Source organism: Drosophila grimshawi, unplaced genomic scaffold (assembly GCF_018153295.1).
Source record: "Drosophila grimshawi isolate 15287-2541.00 unplaced genomic scaffold, ASM1815329v1 contig_848, whole genome shotgun sequence".
NCBI classification, from domain to species: Eukaryota; Metazoa; Arthropoda; class Insecta; order Diptera; family Drosophilidae; genus Drosophila; species Drosophila grimshawi.
The window spans coordinates 12,478,879-12,498,164 of NW_025063692.1; the positions used below are offsets into that span (position 1 = coordinate 12,478,879).

At 37.5% G+C, this 19,286-nt stretch overlaps 2 protein-coding genes across 4 annotated transcripts in view; one reads left to right on the top strand and one right to left on the bottom strand.

The window, feature by feature from the left end:
* Positions 1–116: 116 nt before the first annotated feature.
* Positions 117–2,869, bottom strand: LOC6565789 (testis-expressed protein 10 homolog). The gene has a single exon (XM_001992613.2). The coding sequence runs from the start codon at positions 2,799–2,801 to the stop codon at positions 783–785; it is 2,019 nt and encodes a 672-aa protein (XP_001992649.1). The 5' UTR covers positions 2,802–2,869; the 3' UTR covers positions 117–782.
* A 1,824-nt stretch (positions 2,870–4,693) lies between these two features.
* LOC6565790 (phospholipid-transporting ATPase ID) overlaps positions 4,694–19,286 on the top strand; it is a 38,255-nt gene continuing 23,662 nt past the window's right edge. For 2 of the 3 annotated variants that reach the window (XM_032739024.2, XM_032739026.2), the window contains exons 1-2: positions 4,694–5,123; positions 18,821–19,133. In XM_032739024.2, coding sequence (XP_032594915.1) covers positions 19,100–19,133 — 34 coding nt within the window. In that variant the 5' untranslated portion in view covers positions 4,694–5,123; positions 18,821–19,099. The remainder of the gene's footprint in view (positions 5,124–18,820; positions 19,134–19,286) is intronic. The other variant, XM_032739025.2, reaches the window with a different exon arrangement.

Sequence of the window (19,286 nt, forward strand, 5' to 3'; positions counted from 1 at the left end):
TATGTATAAATTCCAGGGTGTTATTTCATATGTGTCCAAGTAACACTCTAAATACAATAAAATCTTAACAATTTGAACCCGAAACGAGGTAATATAAGAAAAAAGAAAAGTTTTTGTTAACTTACATATCGCTTTATATTTAAAGAAATACTTTGGTTAAATATTTATATTTTCCAGTCATTATTGTTGGTTAGCTTTTTTTTCCTTATTCTTTATTTTACGATTTACGATTAAGATTTTTGTGTTTTGTATTAAAATACAATTTAATCATTTTTACTTCCTTATTTTTGAATTCTCAACGAAAATGGGGAATCGGGAAGGAACACAGCGTCCCTACATTAACTTAAACCAAAGCTAAACAATTTATAGTATATTAATAATCTATTTTATTGTGTAATTGAACTATATTTTATCTTTGTTTTTATTCCATAATTATTGTACATTATTACACCCTTCTGAGCCCATTGAAAATGGGTAAAAAGACTATAATGGACGCCATAAGGTTAATATCTTCTTAATATATTTTCAACTGCCCAAATCAAATTCATCAAGATCGGATAAAAAATATCCCCAATGCCTGTGTTGACCATGGGAAATGAGAGTGCTTCCTGGCCTGCTTACATTTGAGTGTGCAAAAGATTTAAAGGGAAACTTGGTAATACGACTAGAACTGGGTTCAGGGTATATCATAGTCGTGCTCATCCGACTAAAGCACTGCTTCCTACTTGTTTTCTTGTTTGGGGTTATTCTATATTGTATATGGATATCGTGTGAATTCAGACCTAATCGTAGCTGAGCATGCACTTAAAGTAGCTGGAAACTCGCTCGGATGTATTCTGCTCCAGTAGGTGCAATGCTGATTGCAATTTGTGCGGATCGCCACAGCGGCGAGCATAGTAGAATAGATTTAGGATGCGCTTCTGATGCTCGAAGCGGCTCTCATCTGTGCCCGAGTCACCCGTCACCTGAAGCTGCTCGACATTGGCGAGCACCTCGTTGACACTGTCCGCCAGGGCCGTCATAAAGACGACATTCTGCTGGCGGCAAAGTGTTGACATCGCCGTCAGGGTGACATCAGCGACGCTTGGCTTGAGCAGCAGCTGGGGCAGATAGTCGAGGAGTGTGGCAAACTGTTCCTTGCCGCCATAGCCATGATAGAGTTCGCTGCGCTGAACCAGCTGGCACAACAGATTCAGCATACGGGTCGCAACACCCTCACGTGTCGTATACTCCTGGGCCACATACTTCTCGATACAGTGCTGCATCACCGAGCCCATTTGATGGGAGCGCAGCTGCAGCAGCGCCAAACCATTATCGAGGAGCAGGGCACGCAATGCGACCACCAGACGCAGTTGCTCATCGACCGACAATTGGCTCAGGCGGTGCAGGCATTGATTCATATACTGTAACAAGCAGCCGTAATCATCACTCGCCTGCTCGCCAACCGGCTGCGGCCAGAAATAGCAGACGAGCTGCACCAGCGTCAAATTCTGGGCAATGCACATTTCCCCTCCCGTTGCCAGCTCCCTTTTGCCCTTGGCCTTGGTCTTCTTCTTCGTGTGGGTTGTTGACGTCTCGCTGATAGATGGTATCTGCTGATAGGGATAGTTGCATTCCTTGAGGAAGACGCGCACAAAGCTGTTGGCATAATTAGAACGCATCCACATGCTCAGCTCGTGTGTCGCATCCTGTTGCATTGTCTCGTACTGTTGCACCAGCTGGCACAGTTGCGCCACAATATCCAACAGGACGTGCAGACTGGCCGCCGCATCCGCACTGAGGAGCTGCTGCTGTTGCTGCTGCTGGTGTTTTTTTTGCTGCTGCTGTTGTGGTCGCACCTCGATCCAATTGTCATGGAGCAGTGGCATCAGCTGCTCCACATAGCCGCGCAACTGCTCATTTTCGTCTCTGCGCGCACTCTCACCCACAATGGCATACAGATCCCGTTTGTCCTCCAACTGGGGACGCAGCACATTGTAATATTGTGGCCGCTTTGCATCAAAGTGAACGATACGCGCCGGCGGCTGGCGTGCATCGCTCCTCGGCAGCTGCTGTTGCTGCTGCTGCAGCAGTGTGCCAAGGATTTGATGGAGTCGCAACAGGACCTTGGTGCGCCATTTAATCGTTGTCAACTGACCCGATCCGGCACTCACCACGCGAACTGTGAGCAGCCGATTTGTGCGCTGCGTGTCATGCCGTGTGCGAGATATCATATCGATAAAGTTGCCAATTATGGTGCTGGCACTGCGCTCCGCCAGCAGACGGGCGGGCACACGGAGCAGCAGAACGTCGAGCAGCTGGAGCGAATCCTCCTGTATGGCCGGCTGCACGTGGGTCATTGCACAGCGCAAATAGGCGGCAATGATGTGAAAGAATGGCACAATTGCCGTCGATGGCAGTGCTTCGAGCAGCACATCGAGCGTCTTGAATGATTCAACACGCACATCGCGTTCCATGTCCAATGCGCCGGCGGCAATGCCCTGAAGCAGATCATTCAAATGACCAACAAGATGGTCGGCCTGGCCGCCCTTGACAGCGTCGCGCACATTGCGCAGGGCATCGCTGCGAAACTTGAGATTGTGATGCTTGAGGCGGGCGAGAATCTCTTTGAGATTCAGCTGCCGCTGGCTGCCGTTAAACTGGCTGGCTGGCTGCGAATACTCCTTGAGCTGTTCGCGTATCTCAATTTTGCGGACCTTAAAGTCCGTTTTGGTCACATTGAGACCTTTGGGCAGCTTGGCGCCTTTCAATTTCACTTTCGCTTTCTCGGCACGCAAATTCTTTTTGTGATGTCCACCCATTTTGTGTGATTTGTGATTGCCACAATTTGAATCACAAACATGTGCTGCCCGCAACAACTTATCGGCCTATCGTGCTAGAGGGGCAGTGCTGCCAACTGTGCAATAAGGATCGACGAACAACTTATCGATAATAAAGAGCTGCAATGTTAATTTACTGTTAACGTGTGTGGATTTTGTGAACAGCTGTTCGACGGTTCTAGATAATGAGTTCGATATATTTTTAATGTGGCTATCGGTAAACCAGCACCAAACTACTTGAGTGCGGCAAGAGCATCGAAATCGAAATAGTAAATTGTGAGAGAACATTTTTCTTAATCGTTATTTTAATTGAATCAAGAAAAATGTGTACTTCAATCTTAACCGATTGAAATTCAGAAATTAAATGGGGATCAGAACCCAAATGTTACATTTTTTAAAACGCAAATAGCGGAACAGATATTAATTGCACCGTTATTTTATGCTATGATTTTTTCAAGCTTTTGTACCGTAACGTAAAAAGCAAGGTACGAATGCGTAAGCGGATACCGTAAAAAAGTTGGAACAAGTATTGGGCCTTTTTTGTTTTTCGCACCAGTATCGAAATTGGAACAAAAATTCGATTCGGTTTGACAGTCTGATCTAAACATTGCATCAGTCATCATCAATCATCTCAGTAATGAACATTTGCAGGCGCAATTTTCAGAAAATGCTGCACCCTTAATGTGGCGCTGTGGCTTCATCTGATATTTGTTTTAGTCTTAATTGAAGGGCGTGCCATACTTGTGGCCCTGAAAACCGATGCCAATTACGAAATGTACGTCTGTCTGTCTGCCACATCCTGTGAGCGCGCTGTTTGTTTGCTTCGCTTGGCGTTTAACGACGATTTGGTCGTCAATTAATCAGGGCGTGCTTAATACTTACTCTATAGTTTTGCAATTAGCTTAAAACGCTCCCAAATATCAGTCGCTTAGATAATGACAGTGGACGATGACCGTTTCAAGGTTAACCGGTTAGTTGTCCGGTTATCATCTCTGAATGCTTGAATAGGTTCAAAGTGCGCGAATTTAAATTGCCTGGCATGTGGAATCGAGTAACTCTCGCCCACAGCTTGCTAGCAAAAAGTGCATACCGATCATAAATTAATATCAATTTGCCATGCAATGTGTTTCCAATTCAGGCTAATGTCAAGTTAAATTGCTGCATGCGCTTACGACAGGTGCTGACACCTTTTTCTTTCTTATTTATTTATTATTTTTTTTTTTTCACGTTACGCAATCTGAGTGACTTTTAGTATAATTGTCCACGATTTGCAAGCTCACGATTTATTTAAATAGTATAAACTTCTGCTGTGTCCTCCATTTGCATAGAGCTGCAAGCCATCTGACAGAGCTCCCATGGGTGCAACTAACAAAAAAAAAACAACAACAGTTGTCAAGGACTTTGAGATTTTTGAAGGTCTAACGGCCATGCCGAGTAGATGTGACCATTTAATGGATTACACTGAGTGGACACATAATCCTAGAGAGGCACTGGCTGGCACTGCGAACGTCAATGCCAACCAATCAGACAATACCAGCGGCCAAATGAACACAACAACAAACATTCCGAAACATTTCTCGTATTTTAATGGATGGCAACTCTGTTCACTTCGATTTTGGCGCGCTCTCCACTTGGATTTTCTAGTTGGCGTCTGTGACGGCGACATTCCGTCGCTTCAGTTGTAATCGAGGTTTTGACTTGCGCGGTTGTATATTTTTTTTCGGCATCTGAATGCAATGTTGTTCCACTCATAACGATTAAATGTAACTAGAAACAAGACCAAAGAAATCAAATAATAATATAAGATGTTTGTTGGTTGTCATTGTGTGTATTGAGTTTATCTTATTTTTATTGTGCTGTGCTTTTATTTGTGTTTTTTTTTTACACTTGTCAATAAATGTGAGCCTAGAATTTGTTATATTTAGCGACCACAGCTTTAGCGCGAGAAAACGTTACAACTGACGAACCAATAACAGTTTTGCCAAATTATCTTATAATCAAACAACAATATGTGCACAAGGACCACCGGACAACTGCTGAGCAATAAGAGCGAACCAGAAACAATAATTACATCTAGAAGTCCCAGCAAGCGCATGCAACAGATGCAAATACAATAATAACAACAATCACAATCGCAATAACAATAACAACCAGCCAAAGCCAAAGCCAAGCTGTGAAGCCGGCGTCGACAAGCATAGCGTCTGCGTCTGCGTCGGCGCTTAAAGCTCAGCTCAGCGAAGTTCAGCTAGAACAAAACAATAAGCAGCGCACAGATTTTCTCACCGTGCCTTTTGTGGCTGGCAGGTAAGCTTTTACTATTTAATAATTACGTATATAGATCATCATGATCATGATTATCACGATCGCTGCCAGCAGATGGCGCTAAATGCACTTTGAAGTTACATATACATACATACATATGTACATGTACAGTAAATCTTTTCTATTTCACACCAACATCTGTCACACAATAATAGTTTCAGAAAATTAAAAAAAAATAACAGCTGCGCACATTTCAATTTAAATATTAAATGTAAATTCCGATGGTTTTTCATTTGTAATAGGAGCTTTTTGACAGCGTAGTAAACATTTGAGATTTTCAAGCTAGAGCTATGAAATTTTACTATTGTGATTTCTGGGTAGCGATGTTTACGTTCCAGATTTTTCACTGGAAAAGGCTGATGTTGTTTCATCTGCATTGAATATGATATGTTGCAAGCTGGACAAATATTATTGTCGTTTCGCCAGAAGTGAGTTAAGAAGAAGTAATTGTTTGTATATCCTATCTTTTATGGGCCAACAATTAACAAACTGAAACGATATTGTATTTGTGGCCATGTCTGAGTTTAGTGCCAAGTCATGCAAGTCATGTTGCATGCTATATAGATAAGCGATAATTTGCATTAAACCTGACCCTTGGGAGATAAGAATAAGAAAAGACTGATTCATTGTAGGAAATGTCGGTAATGACTCATTGTTGATTCGCATGATTAAGCTGAGATGCCGATTTTTGTCCCCTTGGCATTGACATTAAGAATATCGCTCACCGATTTCATGCATATATACAAAACATATGCATTTTTTCGTTAGTTTGTTTGTTTGTTGTTTTACGCCCGGCGATCTTGACAAAAGCAGATAGCAATTCAGATACAGATACAGATACAGATACAGATACAGATACAGATACAGATACAGATACAGATACCAATACAGAGAGTCAGAGATAGAGCCATGTTCGAGTTGCCGCCTGACTCCAAATGATGTCATTTGCCCCCAAGACAAAATTTAAAACGAATTTCGCTGGCCTCAAAAGAACTCTGTTGCTGAGAAAATCAGAGATCTAACAATGAATTATTATAAAATAAACATTATAAATATAATAATGTCGTTTAATTTTCTGTTTGTCGTTGTATTTATATATATAAATGTAAATATATATTTTTTTAATTTAAAACTGCTTGCCATAGACTTTGCTAATTAAAGTTAAGCAATTATTTATATGCACAGATACACAAGCAGATATACGGATATTGTTTGTGCTCATCTTTTCCGTAACTGAGATAAACTCGCGATACCGAAAAGAATATCAGACTTATCTTGAGAGAGTCTGGAATGGACTATGTATCTCTAGGTATCTAGATACATAAACTTATCTCAATTGAGATAGCCAGATACGCAGCTTCTAAATTTAAATGCCTAACTACAATTTTAGATATTCTGTTTTTGTTGAATACCGCGTTTTTGTTTGTTTCTTAGTTAAGGCAACAGATTTACCATTTAATTAATTGTTATTTATGAATTATGGATTCAGTTGCATGAAATTCGTGCATAACCTATTTAATTCCTTCATTTTCTAAAGCACCAATTGATTGGTGTTGTTTTAAGTAGAACAGCAATGTTATTTATGCCCAAAATTGGTTTTGGTTTATTCTCTTGGTAAGTTTTTTCTTAAAATGCATAATGGGGTTGCCAGAATACTTATCTTCAACATATCCTTAACATATAACTTATGTATTACGATACCGAATATAGAATGTGTATTATTGCCTTTTGAAAAGGAATATTTACTTTCAAATATTATATTTATTTTCAAGTTTTTTGTTTGATTTCAAGTTTACAATGAACCGTAGGAGACGTCTCCATAAATTTTATATATTTATGATTAGCATCGCTAGCCGAGATGATGATGAGTTTTAAGTGACAGCGTATTTTTTTTTTAAATTCTTTTTACATACAAAATTGTAGAATACTGATGCCGGAACGTTATAAATATACAATCTGTTTAAAACATACGAAATTATATGTAATAATATTTCAATATCAATAGATTTGGTCTGGGTTGCAAAGGCGGAAGATTACATCGGCGTGCCTTAAATAATAAATAAATCAATATGGCTTCATGTTAGTTATGAATGGTAGTCAGAAAATGTATATAAGATTATTATGATTATAATTATATTTGTATTAATAAATGTATGTACATGTATGTAATGTATAGTCATTAGTCTGCACTCTATCGGCAGTGAAACTTCTCGTTAGCTGTGACTATTGAAGCTAATAAGCCACTACTAATATAATATAATATAACAACAATGCATCGGGGCTCAATAATCGCAAATTGTCTCGTAACAGCTTGATAACATGGTTTCTGAGAGTTAGATACAAAAAAGCAAAGCTTTAATTTAATTACGCCTCTAATCAAAAGTGTTCTTCTAGAAAATATTATAAACTGCAAATCACTATTAATAATACTATAAACTACTTATCCGGTATCTTTTAAATATGTCTAGGGGATAACTACACAGAAACTAAAAAGGTTTCAATAAGTAAATCTTTTAAATTAAATTTAAAATTAATGTTATAAATCAAAGTGGTAAATTAAATTATATAAAATTAAAAGGGAGAAATTAAAGTTGAAACTTAAAATGAAAGAAAAAATAAAGTAAACGTTATAATACATCTGTTCGTAATAAAATCTGTAATGGCCCAACATTTATAACTAGAATGGGGAAAACCCAGAAAAAAACCCAATCAAACAAAAAGGGTTAAATGTAGTTAGTAATAAGTCAAGTAAAAAGTTTGAAAGGGCAGCGAGTGAGACCAAATACATATTCAGAATTCAAGAATAGGACGGACTAAGGACACATATTGAAGTTTGGTGTTGAAAAAGTCATTAAATGTTTTCGACCACCGCATTAACTAAAACTGTTCCATAGTCAGTAGCTGGAAATTTGTTTTTAGCAAAGAAAATTTAGATTCCGTTTAATTTCTTCGTCATTTCGAATCTTTCTTTGAATTTCATGCAACAATTTTTGACGAAATAGTACTCAAAATTTAATAAAATATTGAATTAAAAAATATTATTATTGGTACTTGATGTTTATAGTTATGATTGTCACATATGAAGTTTAAAATAAATATTCATTTATAACTATACAACTTTTCCGTTGTCTTTACTAAGCGGAGAGCATTTAAAATACGAAACGTTTTGTTTTCTCTTTCTTTTTATTGACACGAATCAATAACGTCTTGACTGATCTGGTGTGATCTGAGCACCAATTTGACCAGAAATGCATTTGCCTCCGGTTCGCGTAACTAAAACGCGAAAAAGTTTCGCAGTCGATTGTTATAACTGAATATACGTACTCCGATATATATATATATATATTGTATATAAGATGTCACAATCATTATGGAATGTACAAATAGTACATACATACACACATGCATAGATACATATATGTGGTACAAACATATGTATTATTAGTTCCGTAAGCGTAATTAGACTCTTTTCACAGTTTGCAATCTTTGTTAGCGGTTTCTTTCTGGGGCCAAAACAAAGATAACGCATTCAGCAGATAGCCTAGAGAAACAACTTCTCATTCATTCTGCAGCCAACTAAACAATAAACACACTCCCACAGTGACTCTCGACAAGTCAAACAAATTACAGAACGCAGTCTTCATAGTTAATATACATTTTGTATGCAGATTACTCAGTAAACATAAGAAAAACGAGCGAAAACATTGCAGTCGGGCGTAACCGACTACGAAATACTCTGATACCAATAAGTCAAACCATCTGTTAACAAATGCCACAGAACTGGGTGCGTGTAGCCAATGTAGAAATGATTAGAAACGATTCCTAATAATATTTCTTCCAGGTTTCGTAAATGTAGCTCTTAAATTGCGGGAAATATCTATAATTTACCTTCCAAGTTTGTTAACTATAGCTCTTATTTTGCGGTAGATATGGGATTTTATTTTTTAGATTTTTAGATATACCTTTCAAATTTTGTGACTCAGGAAGATGTTTGGCCTTATCGATGTACATCATCAGGTGTACGGGTTTTGGCAGGTGGGGTGGGCGTGGTCCAAAAGTGTATATGCCGATCGTCAAACGAGGTCAGCAGCAAAACACCTTCCAAGTTTGGTGACTCTATCTTTAAATTTGTGGGAGATATGCGGTTTTATTGACTTACACTTTCCAAAATATCGACCTCGCTGATTATGGGTCCACGTGTAGGCGTGGCCATAAAAATTACCCAATTCGGCGGCGTAGGTGGGCGGGGCGTATGCCGATCTTTGAAGAATATCGCCAACAATCTACTAACGAATCTTGGTGTCTTTAAAATGTGGAGGATATGCGGGCTTATCGATTTCCCAGCTTTTGCGTTGACAGATCGGTATATATTTCAAGTTTCATGGCTAACCAAGAGTTACGATTGTTTATCAAATAATTCTGAATAATGTATATTATATATTCCGCGATAGGAGTTCTCCGGATACTGAGTTTAGACGGAAGCGCAGCAGCAGTACTTAACTAGATAATGTCCCAAGTGGTATTCGAATTATTGTCGACTGCTTTAAGAATATAATCTAAATTAGAATGTGTCGAAGCATTTGGCAGCAGTCTATTTTCGATGCTTTAACAACGTCGTCGTGTTCTAAATTTGCTCTTGGGATCACTTTTCAGTCGTACTTGTGCCTTATTATTACTACATTTGTGAAAGTTAGTTTAAGCTGTACATTTGTAACTTAATTAAACTAAACAGAATTGAAAATCGCAGTCTCAACTGTGATTTGTGTCATTTATAGTGACAATAGAAGCATACTTATATAGTACTTGCAACAAGCTTCGTTTGCCATTTTTAATAAATTAACTACACTGACTGGTCGAGTGTATTAAAGTGAGGTTTGTAAAGTTTGATATTTGGAAATAATCCTTTCTAAAGTGCTGAAAATAATAATAAAATTTGATCTCTCGAGTGTCAAGTTCGAGTTTAAGTCTAACTTAAGGTTTCCGGTTCAAATTGCTAAAATCGTATTAAATTTATAAACTATCTAATTTATCGAATTTATAAACTATGCGATCTGATTTGTGTATGTAAAATTTTAAAATACTAATGTTTATTAATAATAAAGCGAAAGTTAGAATGCTTTAAAAAAAAAAAACCCTGAAAATTAAACATAATCTAAAATAAATATAATCGCAGAAAGTATGGCGATTTTCAAAAATTCAGGACACAACGCTTAAACTAGTTGGTGGAAATCAGTCAGTCAATCTGTCAGTGCAAACAAATCGTTTCATGAGGTTAACTAAAGATTATTGTCTTTGAGAAGTTTTAATGCATTTTTAATGCTAAGAAGTCGGCAATAATAAATGTGGCACAAAATGTGGACAGATATTGTGGTAGAGATATGGGCAAAAGACACGCCCTACGTCCTACGAATTTCACACTTTTCGAATAGTATGTCATCTAATTATTAACAATTGTTTATGCTTTTTTAATAGTAAGACACTGAAAGGCATTGATTGACAGCCCAAAGACGAGTATGAATACGAATACGGGAACGACTACGAGTACGAGTACGAGTACGAGTACGAGTATGAGTTATGAGTACAAGCACGAGTAGCACACAAAACTAGTAGGCGTGCCACCTTCTAACACCCTATTCCTAGCAGCACTCAATCCCCAGCAAAAGTGTGAGACACTGAAAGTATAATCAGACAATCGAACTCTGCTCCCTGAACACAGTACACTGTACTGTACTAAGTGCACAGTCACACACACATTCACACGCAGACACACACACACTGTGATAAACTTCAGGACTAGGACAATTGCTGACCGTCGCCATTTGGTCGGTCAGTGTCAAAGGCACCACTGTCGATCCCTGGGTGTGAGTAGCTGTGCAACCAACTGGTCAAATGTCAAACTAAAAAAAAAAAATAATAATAAAAATAAAATACAAAAATATCAACATTAACAAATTGAGATGCGGAAGATGAAATACCCTTAATGTGATTTCAATTTTAACTACAATGTTGCAGCTCCAATGTTGAAATTTGTTGCTGTTATACAATCTACAGAATATATATTTATTTATCTTTCGATTCAAAAATGAACAGAGTGGAAAAATTTGTTTGAGTCAGCTTTTTATTTCGACTAAAGAACTTTTTATTAAGTTTGTCGTCTTCTTGATTTCCGATGGTAGATTGTAGTTCGATTGACTTAAGATTTTGCATTCCATACTGAAATCAATGCTTGAATCATTATTATTTGACTGTATCAAGTATATAAATATGCGAAGAAAATGCCATAATACTCCAACTGGAAGGGTATACAAAAAATAGAAAAATGTATAAAAAAAATCGAATAACTGCCGAGCAGTGTTGTTGTGGAGCATATTGCTGGCAAATGCTGGCTGGGCTGGCTTGGCTGGCTGTAGACTGGTTGGCATTTTTTGGCTGTCTGTTATTGTTGGTTTTTAGTCTTTTGGCTTATGGTGACCACTATGGTGTCCAGTGGGCGTTCGTCACAGTACTCTCTCTCTCTCTCTCTCTCTCTCTCTCTTTCGCTCTTACTTTCTCTCCCTTCCATTGTGCGACGAGTGACGAGTGGTCAGTTATTATAACAGTTATTGTTGGCGTGTGCTGGCATATATAGCATACATTAGGTTTTTGTGGCCTAGCGTGTCCTGGCGTCTAGCAGACATGTTCCAACAATGTGTTCATATACCCTGAATTCATTAATTATTGGGTACTTTGATCTGGGTATTCTGATCTATTGTGGAAAAGTATTTAACGAACAGACTACAGTTGCTGTGTTGACTGATATCGAATATAAATAATTAAATATATATTAACGACAGCTCCCCCGGTTTCGCATATCGTATATCGATATAAATCGATTTCCAATTGCAATAAAAACGATATATTAAACATATATCAGTCTTATAAAGGCTTGGCTTCTGGGTATCTCCTAGTCGAGCCGTCTTTCTCTCAACTAGAGCATTCATACTTGTTCTGATAGCTCATGCGCGTCTAAATGCTTTGCTGTTTAGCCAACTGACCCACTGACCAAACCCCAAATTGATTGAATGAACTAAACTATAGTTAACCGTCTGGCTGACCACAAACAAAGAGCGCGCGAGAGAGAGAGAGAGAGAGAGAGGGAGTTGCCTTTAAAAAACCGCTAAAGGCGGAACCTGGTTGAAAGCAAGGGCAACACTTTGACATGTGGCACGAAATGCCTAATTGCACTGTGCAATCTGGATGCAATGCAGTCAACGGGCATGCCCAAACATTGACCAAAACACACACATATGTGTGTGTATACACACATACACAGTTAGGCAAGAGAATGATAATGTGTTGAATGTGATTGTCAATGTCAAATGAGAATGAGAATGAGAATGAGAGTTGTATATTAGAATTGATTTACCGCAATACCAATTGCATTGGTGTTGTCCAGCACAAACACACAAAGGCATTCACACACACATTCATACACACACACACACGTTACGCCCACATGTATTTTGGAAATACATACACATGTATGTATGTGATGCCCGTTAATATGATTGTGGTCAACAAGCGAAGTTCAACATTGTTTGTGGATTATTCGATTCTCTACATTCACAATAAACATTACTTAAGTTGACATTGTCAATGTCGCAAATGGTTAGTCGTGGCACTCACAACATGTACCATGGGTAAAAACTTCCTTTTTCTAAAAATGCTGATAGCGATACCGATTTTAAATTTGTTCTCTGTATGTATTGCGAGTCTCTCAATGCTTTCGTTCGAAACGCATCCTTATTTCATGTATCTATCCACCCAGATTGATTTAAATCGATTGCGATGTTTTTGTTCGAATTGATTTTTGCAATCGAATTGAATCAATTTGCCGGCAGAAGCCAGCCTCTCCGATCCAATGTCAATAAGAGAGACAAGGCATGAAATTTGGAATCGGTTTTTTTATTTTCATTTATCGATAACAATTCGCAATTTGCAAATATCGAGACAAATCGATTACCGATAGCTGTAAAATTCGTTTATTTAATCTTGACATACTATTGAACATCTATAAAAAAAATCGCCTTAACTTTTTGGAGCGATTGTTATTGCTCCAAATAGTAAATGATTTATTTACAGGTTTTTGTCAAGCAAGCCATTGCCAAAATAAATAGTTGATTTAGAGATAGATATAGATATAGATATAGATATGGATATGGAAATTGATATAAATAGTTGACTTGAGGCAGCAGTGCAATTCAGATCGTATCTATAGCATAATCAATTTAGGAGAATTTAACTATGGAATATTTGATTTTTTGTCCAGTTGTGTATGGAAAGTCATCGAAATATTTGAATATGGAAGATTTTTAAAATCTTTTTATATGTATTTGTTGTATATGAAATACAGGGTATCAGCTCGTCGAAAATATCTGGCTTGACTATAAAGAAATTTCTTGTTTTTGCTGTTTTGCTGTTTGTTAGTTTTTTTTTCCCCCGATGGAAACATCCCTTTTGTTATCAGCTTCTGTGGATATAAGGCCGCGTTGTCCTGGGAGTCATTCGAGGAGGAGATTCGTGGACAACAAGCAGCAGGACAAGCTGTGCACGCAATCCTTGACACGCATCACGCAGCTGGATAACCCAATTTGGGAATCATCAGACAACCATTTCCCAGCCTATATATACATACATATATACATATCGTGGCTCATTTTTGGAAACGTGTGCTCTACTTTGTGGCTCACTCGCTCATTTCTCCTTTTCCATTTTCCATTTTCCAGCTAGCTTATTAGTATTCCAATACCGTGCGAAAGCTCAACAAGTGTTTGACTCAATGCAACACCTTGACTCTCTCTCTCGTTTATAGACCAGGTGAAAAACGCACCTGTCCAATATGGGTATATGTCCATCCACTTCAAGGATACCATTTACAGGCGACGTGCGACGTGTCGCAGTGCTTTTAATTTTTATTATATATGCATTTTTTATACATTCAACTAACAGAAATCTACTTCAAATCGAAAGAAGGTTAATATTTATGTTTGTATGTATGTGTATACATAATTATAAGCAGGTAATTATAAGTTGGCGCTGGTTTGGTGTGCTTGTTGTCTGGGGAAATTTAGGCAAATAATAATTGCTATGCAATTACCAGAAATGGAAAGTTATATACCCTATACCCAACCATCTAACATTAACAGTTGATTGAATGCAATGCTTAAATAAAAGCGACACCACAATCAGAAAATATAGATAAGTGCACACTTCACGACAGTTGATCAATATCCTCTGCGAAAGTATAAGCAAAATGGGACCAAAAAAGTTATCTAATATCCATCGTAGCAATTTGCCTATAGTTTTTCATTTCGAATTGATAATTGTTAATCAATAAAACCATATATGCACCATCATTTTAGCTCTGCTTAGTGCTTTGATGGTAGATTGCTAGAAATGTCATTCAAAGATCGGCATATAATCTTTCCTGGCGAAAAACATATACATATAAATATATATATATATATAGATATATATATATGCTTGATCAGCATCACTGTCTTATCATTCAATAAATATACAGTATGTCAAGAAAGTGCTTGAACACCGGAAAAAAGTATTTTATTATTGCTGTCCAAACACTTGCTTGACATACTGTTTGTACATGTCATGCCTCAGATAGGTGTTCTTTCTTATTACAATTGCATTTTAATTTCCCTTTCGATTTCGTTTCTGATTCCGCAATATTTATGGAGTTTTACTAATAGTAGTCACTGGGCACTGAACGTTAATGATAGGCATATAGGCGTAGAGTGGATCGGGTTTGGATAATTGCGTTGAATTGATTGAAATTCAAATTTATTGTGAAGCATCAATCAATGTAATTTCCATTTCCACTTCCATTGTAGCATACATCGCCCATCTATATATGGAGCATGAGTCACGACAAAAAAGAACGTCACAATAGACGCCACTATTCAGTATTTACTGTTAGAGCAATCAATCCAACAGATCCATGAATGGCAACGCTTTGAAGCACCCATTTGGCACCGAAACGTTTCAAAGGTTGCGTAATTGTTATGCAGCATTAACTCAATATCAGCTGCATGCAAAAGAAACTCTCTCAAAGCTAGGCAAACAACAAATGAAACAATGTCTAAGAAGAATGTTGTTCACCAATGCAAAGAAAACAGAAAATCACAAGCATTTTGAATGCCTCTGCTGTGTAATATGATAAATATTAAAATACTATATATCAAGGTATATACAAACCCGAAAAGATAGACTTATGTTTAATATATTCTGGTTTTTATTGCTATCGGAATATGTTTTGTATTGATAATCATCAATTTAAAAGTCTTTACATGGACATTGCTAAATCGACGGGGCTGTAGAAGAGAAGACTCCTTTTGCACAAGTTAATTATACACTTTTCGACCAATTGGTATCAAGTTAAATACAATAAAAGCCTAAACTTTTAACTTTGTATCTCATTCTGTCAGATTCTACATATAGTCACATATAGCCCACAACTATTCACTCCACTCACTCCACGTGCAAGGGCGTGTATATCTTTGGCGTGCCTAAGATTGATGTCCTTTCCCGTTTTATGTGTCCTCGTAACAGTTGACAACTATCAAACTAAATCATAAATCAGTTACGCCTACAATGGCGTATGACTGACTATATTAGAACTATTGTTTGGGGCTTAAACTCGTGTACCTCAACCTTAAAACTATTGCAGACAAACAATAAGCAACTCTCTGAGTGTGTACACATGTATGTGCAGAGATATTATATACAGACTCATCCTCTAGCACCAATAAATTATGTGTACGATGCGTGCGACATGCCACGCATAAAAGAATAATATATAAAAATTGTGATTTTGTGCTAGCCACATATCGAATCTGATTGGGCCAAAAATAAAGGTTCAATAGTTGCGTTTTTAGACAAAAAAAAAAAGAATGTTCTTGTAAAGTGAACACCTCCGAAAAGTGGAAAAAGTACATATCTTAGATCGGCGGCTAGTATTATAATTACACGCTTTGCGTTTGCCGAGGCCCAGGCCAAAGTTAATTAGCTCAGCGATGTTCTAATATACCTTTGTGTGCCTGTAATGCCGGTGGGTATGCATATAAGCAGCAAGCCAATCATTTGCATACCCTAATCTTGCAGATGGTATTTTAGTTTCGTCACGCATTATATACGCATCGAAAACAGTGAATATTCTGGATGCATTAGGTATTGAATTATTGTACTAAGCATACATTTCTTTTTTCAACTTATTTGAAATTTACACTTTTGTCTTCCATTTTTTTTTTCTTGTGTAATTAAAAACATTTTCATCTATTTCTTTCGAAAATTTGGATATTGCAATATCTGTTTTTTGCTAACCTCTATTATATCATCTGCAGAGTATTCAGTGTTTGGTATACCGAAAATCTCAGTTATTTCCCCATCATTTTGGCTTTGTGCGCTGATTGCGCCTCCAAATAATAGCCACAAATAGCTGCCGATTGCTTGTGCCGGATTACGGATTCATTATAATCGCATAAGGCTCTCGGGCGCTAAGTGATTAACGTTGAATGCTCGTAACTCCAATAATAACTCTGACGGCTCTAAGTAAAACCAAAATCATAAATCAACACGAAGTTGCATCACTTAAACGCGTTGGCATTACATATACCATTTTAACAATCTGTACTAATTTAAATGGCTTAACATTAACATCAACAGCCGAATCCGATATCAGAGACAGAGACTATATGTTTCAACGACTTGCAAGTTGAAATTTAAGTTCATGTATGCCACATTAAATTGATACAATTTGTTGAAACACTTTTCGTAAATCGATAGAAATCGATTTCCGATAGCAATTCCGATAGCTCCTGGTTGGAGCATTAGAGTGTAATTGGTTAATCAGTTGGTTAATTCACATAATTGTTAAATTAGCGTCTTTTTATTCAAAGGCTCGGCTTATGCTGGTTTTGCACTTGGCCCTGATGTCCAGGATAGGTGTGATGATACGAAAGTAGTAGAAGTAGTCTTATCTTAGTCTGAGAAGTTACAAATTGTCCAACAGACTTGACAGAAAATATCTGTCATCCATTATCTGTGAACGGGGTACATGCTTTGTTAGAGTAACTCATAATGGGTTTTTCCCAAAAAAAAAACATTAAAAATTACTGACAATGGAGTATGACTCTCAGACTGTGTGTCTGTCTATCAGTTTGTGTGAATATTTTTAGCATACACACACGCACGCACAGCCAAACACACGCACACACACGCACACACACACACACACACGCATACGTAATTGTTTATCGTTTTGTGTGTTGTGGCTTTGGTATTTGTACTTTGTATTTTTTGCTTTTGGTCTTTTTTTTTCGCATGAAAGCCGCGCTTACTCACCTGACATAAATAGATATATACATAGATACATAAATATTTCGGCATTATGCTGGTCTAAAGATGATGGGCTTGTTTTCATGTTACAGTCTATGCTGTTGGAAGCCTATTCATTTGATGGATTATACGTCTGGTGACCAATCCACATCGAAGTTAACTTCAGTTGGAATAAATAGAAGCTCAATTGATGCCTTCAATAGTCACATTAAATTGCAAATATTAAATATTATTTGACTATGCTTCGCATATGCTATAAACTTTATAAACAATTCTCTCTCTCTCTCTCTCTCTCATTTTGGGTGCGCTTGCACTCGCTACGATCTCGATTTCAATTCCGTATTGTTAAATTTGAACGCTTTTGTTTGTTCCATTCATATCCATTGTTGTTTTAGCATTTGTTTTGATTTATGTGTCTCTCTCTCTCTCTCTCTCTCTCTCTCTCTCTCTGTTTTTGTTTTGTTTGGGTTGCTTTGCTCTCTTTCATCCATTCGACACACACGCATCCCAGAGGGAATTTTCGAACTTACTTCATCATCTGAGCATGCTTGTCTTGTGCTTACAACACAGCTTTTTTTTTGTATGGCCGTAGTACTTCTTATGCTTCTGGGGCAATAGTTTAGAGAAGAGCCTCCTTAACCCCATCGCCAATAACCCAACGGACTCATCACAATATCCACACACCCAGTCAGCGATTGCTACATAAGTTAATTATTGCTTTCTGATTTTTAACAGTTTTCGTAATAGTGGGAGATTTGTTCTGGTTGGGATTCAGCTGCTAAGGGTCGCATGATGTTAGAAAAAAAGTAAGTCATTTATAATCGGACATTCCCAACCATTGAATAAATGGAAAACCTAAACGGCCAATTGCTCTGATTCTCACCAATAAATCTAAAATATCATTAAACTTCACAACAAATAAAAAAAAAACCGTGTGACAATCAGCAAGTGAAGGCATAAAACATTTAACTGGCTCAAACTTTTCATTTCCAATCGCAGTATTTCAATGTGAATGACCAATGAATAAGTTGTATGCGGTTGGAAAGTTTTTTTTCTGTTTTTCTTTTATAAAACAGAGAGCAAGAAACGTGTCATAAACATATGACAATATCACATGAGTTGTACGTGCCCCAACAGCTGCACCCTTTACCAAAACAACCGGATTATTTATTTAAAAATATAAATATAAATAATTAAAAAAAATAAAAATAAAAACCAGGTCTGTCCATGATTAATCTGTATACTAAAAATTCAATTTTGGATTTTCCTGTTGTCTCTGTGTTGTATAGCTGACGGCGGCAGGGCAAGGCCAACACATGGAGTTTAACACCTGTCCCACATCGGCAGCGAGTTTGACAACACCGATCAGAATATCAGCGAGTTGTGCAACAGCAACGAGTTGCAAGCCCACCACATCAACCACAAAGGAGGACGGCGGCGGCGGTGGAGGAGGAGGTAGAGAAACAACATTACTCGAGTAAAATTAGGCAACTACTACGATTAATCAATCAAAGGATCCATCCACACAGCCGCAACGAATTCAACATATCCCTCATCATCTCATCATAATGGGCACAAAAACTCAACCACAATCGGCCAAAGGTGAGTGTGTACTGTACTTCTACCAATATATACCCAGTTCCATTCTAAGGATTCTGTGATTAAAATTAGTCTTAAATGCTAATACTAGTGTTACGTTAACCAAGTTCTTCAGCAGGTGTCTTTAATATTCTTGGAAAACAGCCTTAAAATTGT

Excerpts from the sequence above, each read along its gene's own strand:
- LOC6565789 (XM_001992613.2), bottom strand. The coding sequence starts at position 2,801 with ATGGGTGGACATCACAAAAAGAATTTGCGTGCCGAGAAAGCGAAAGTG.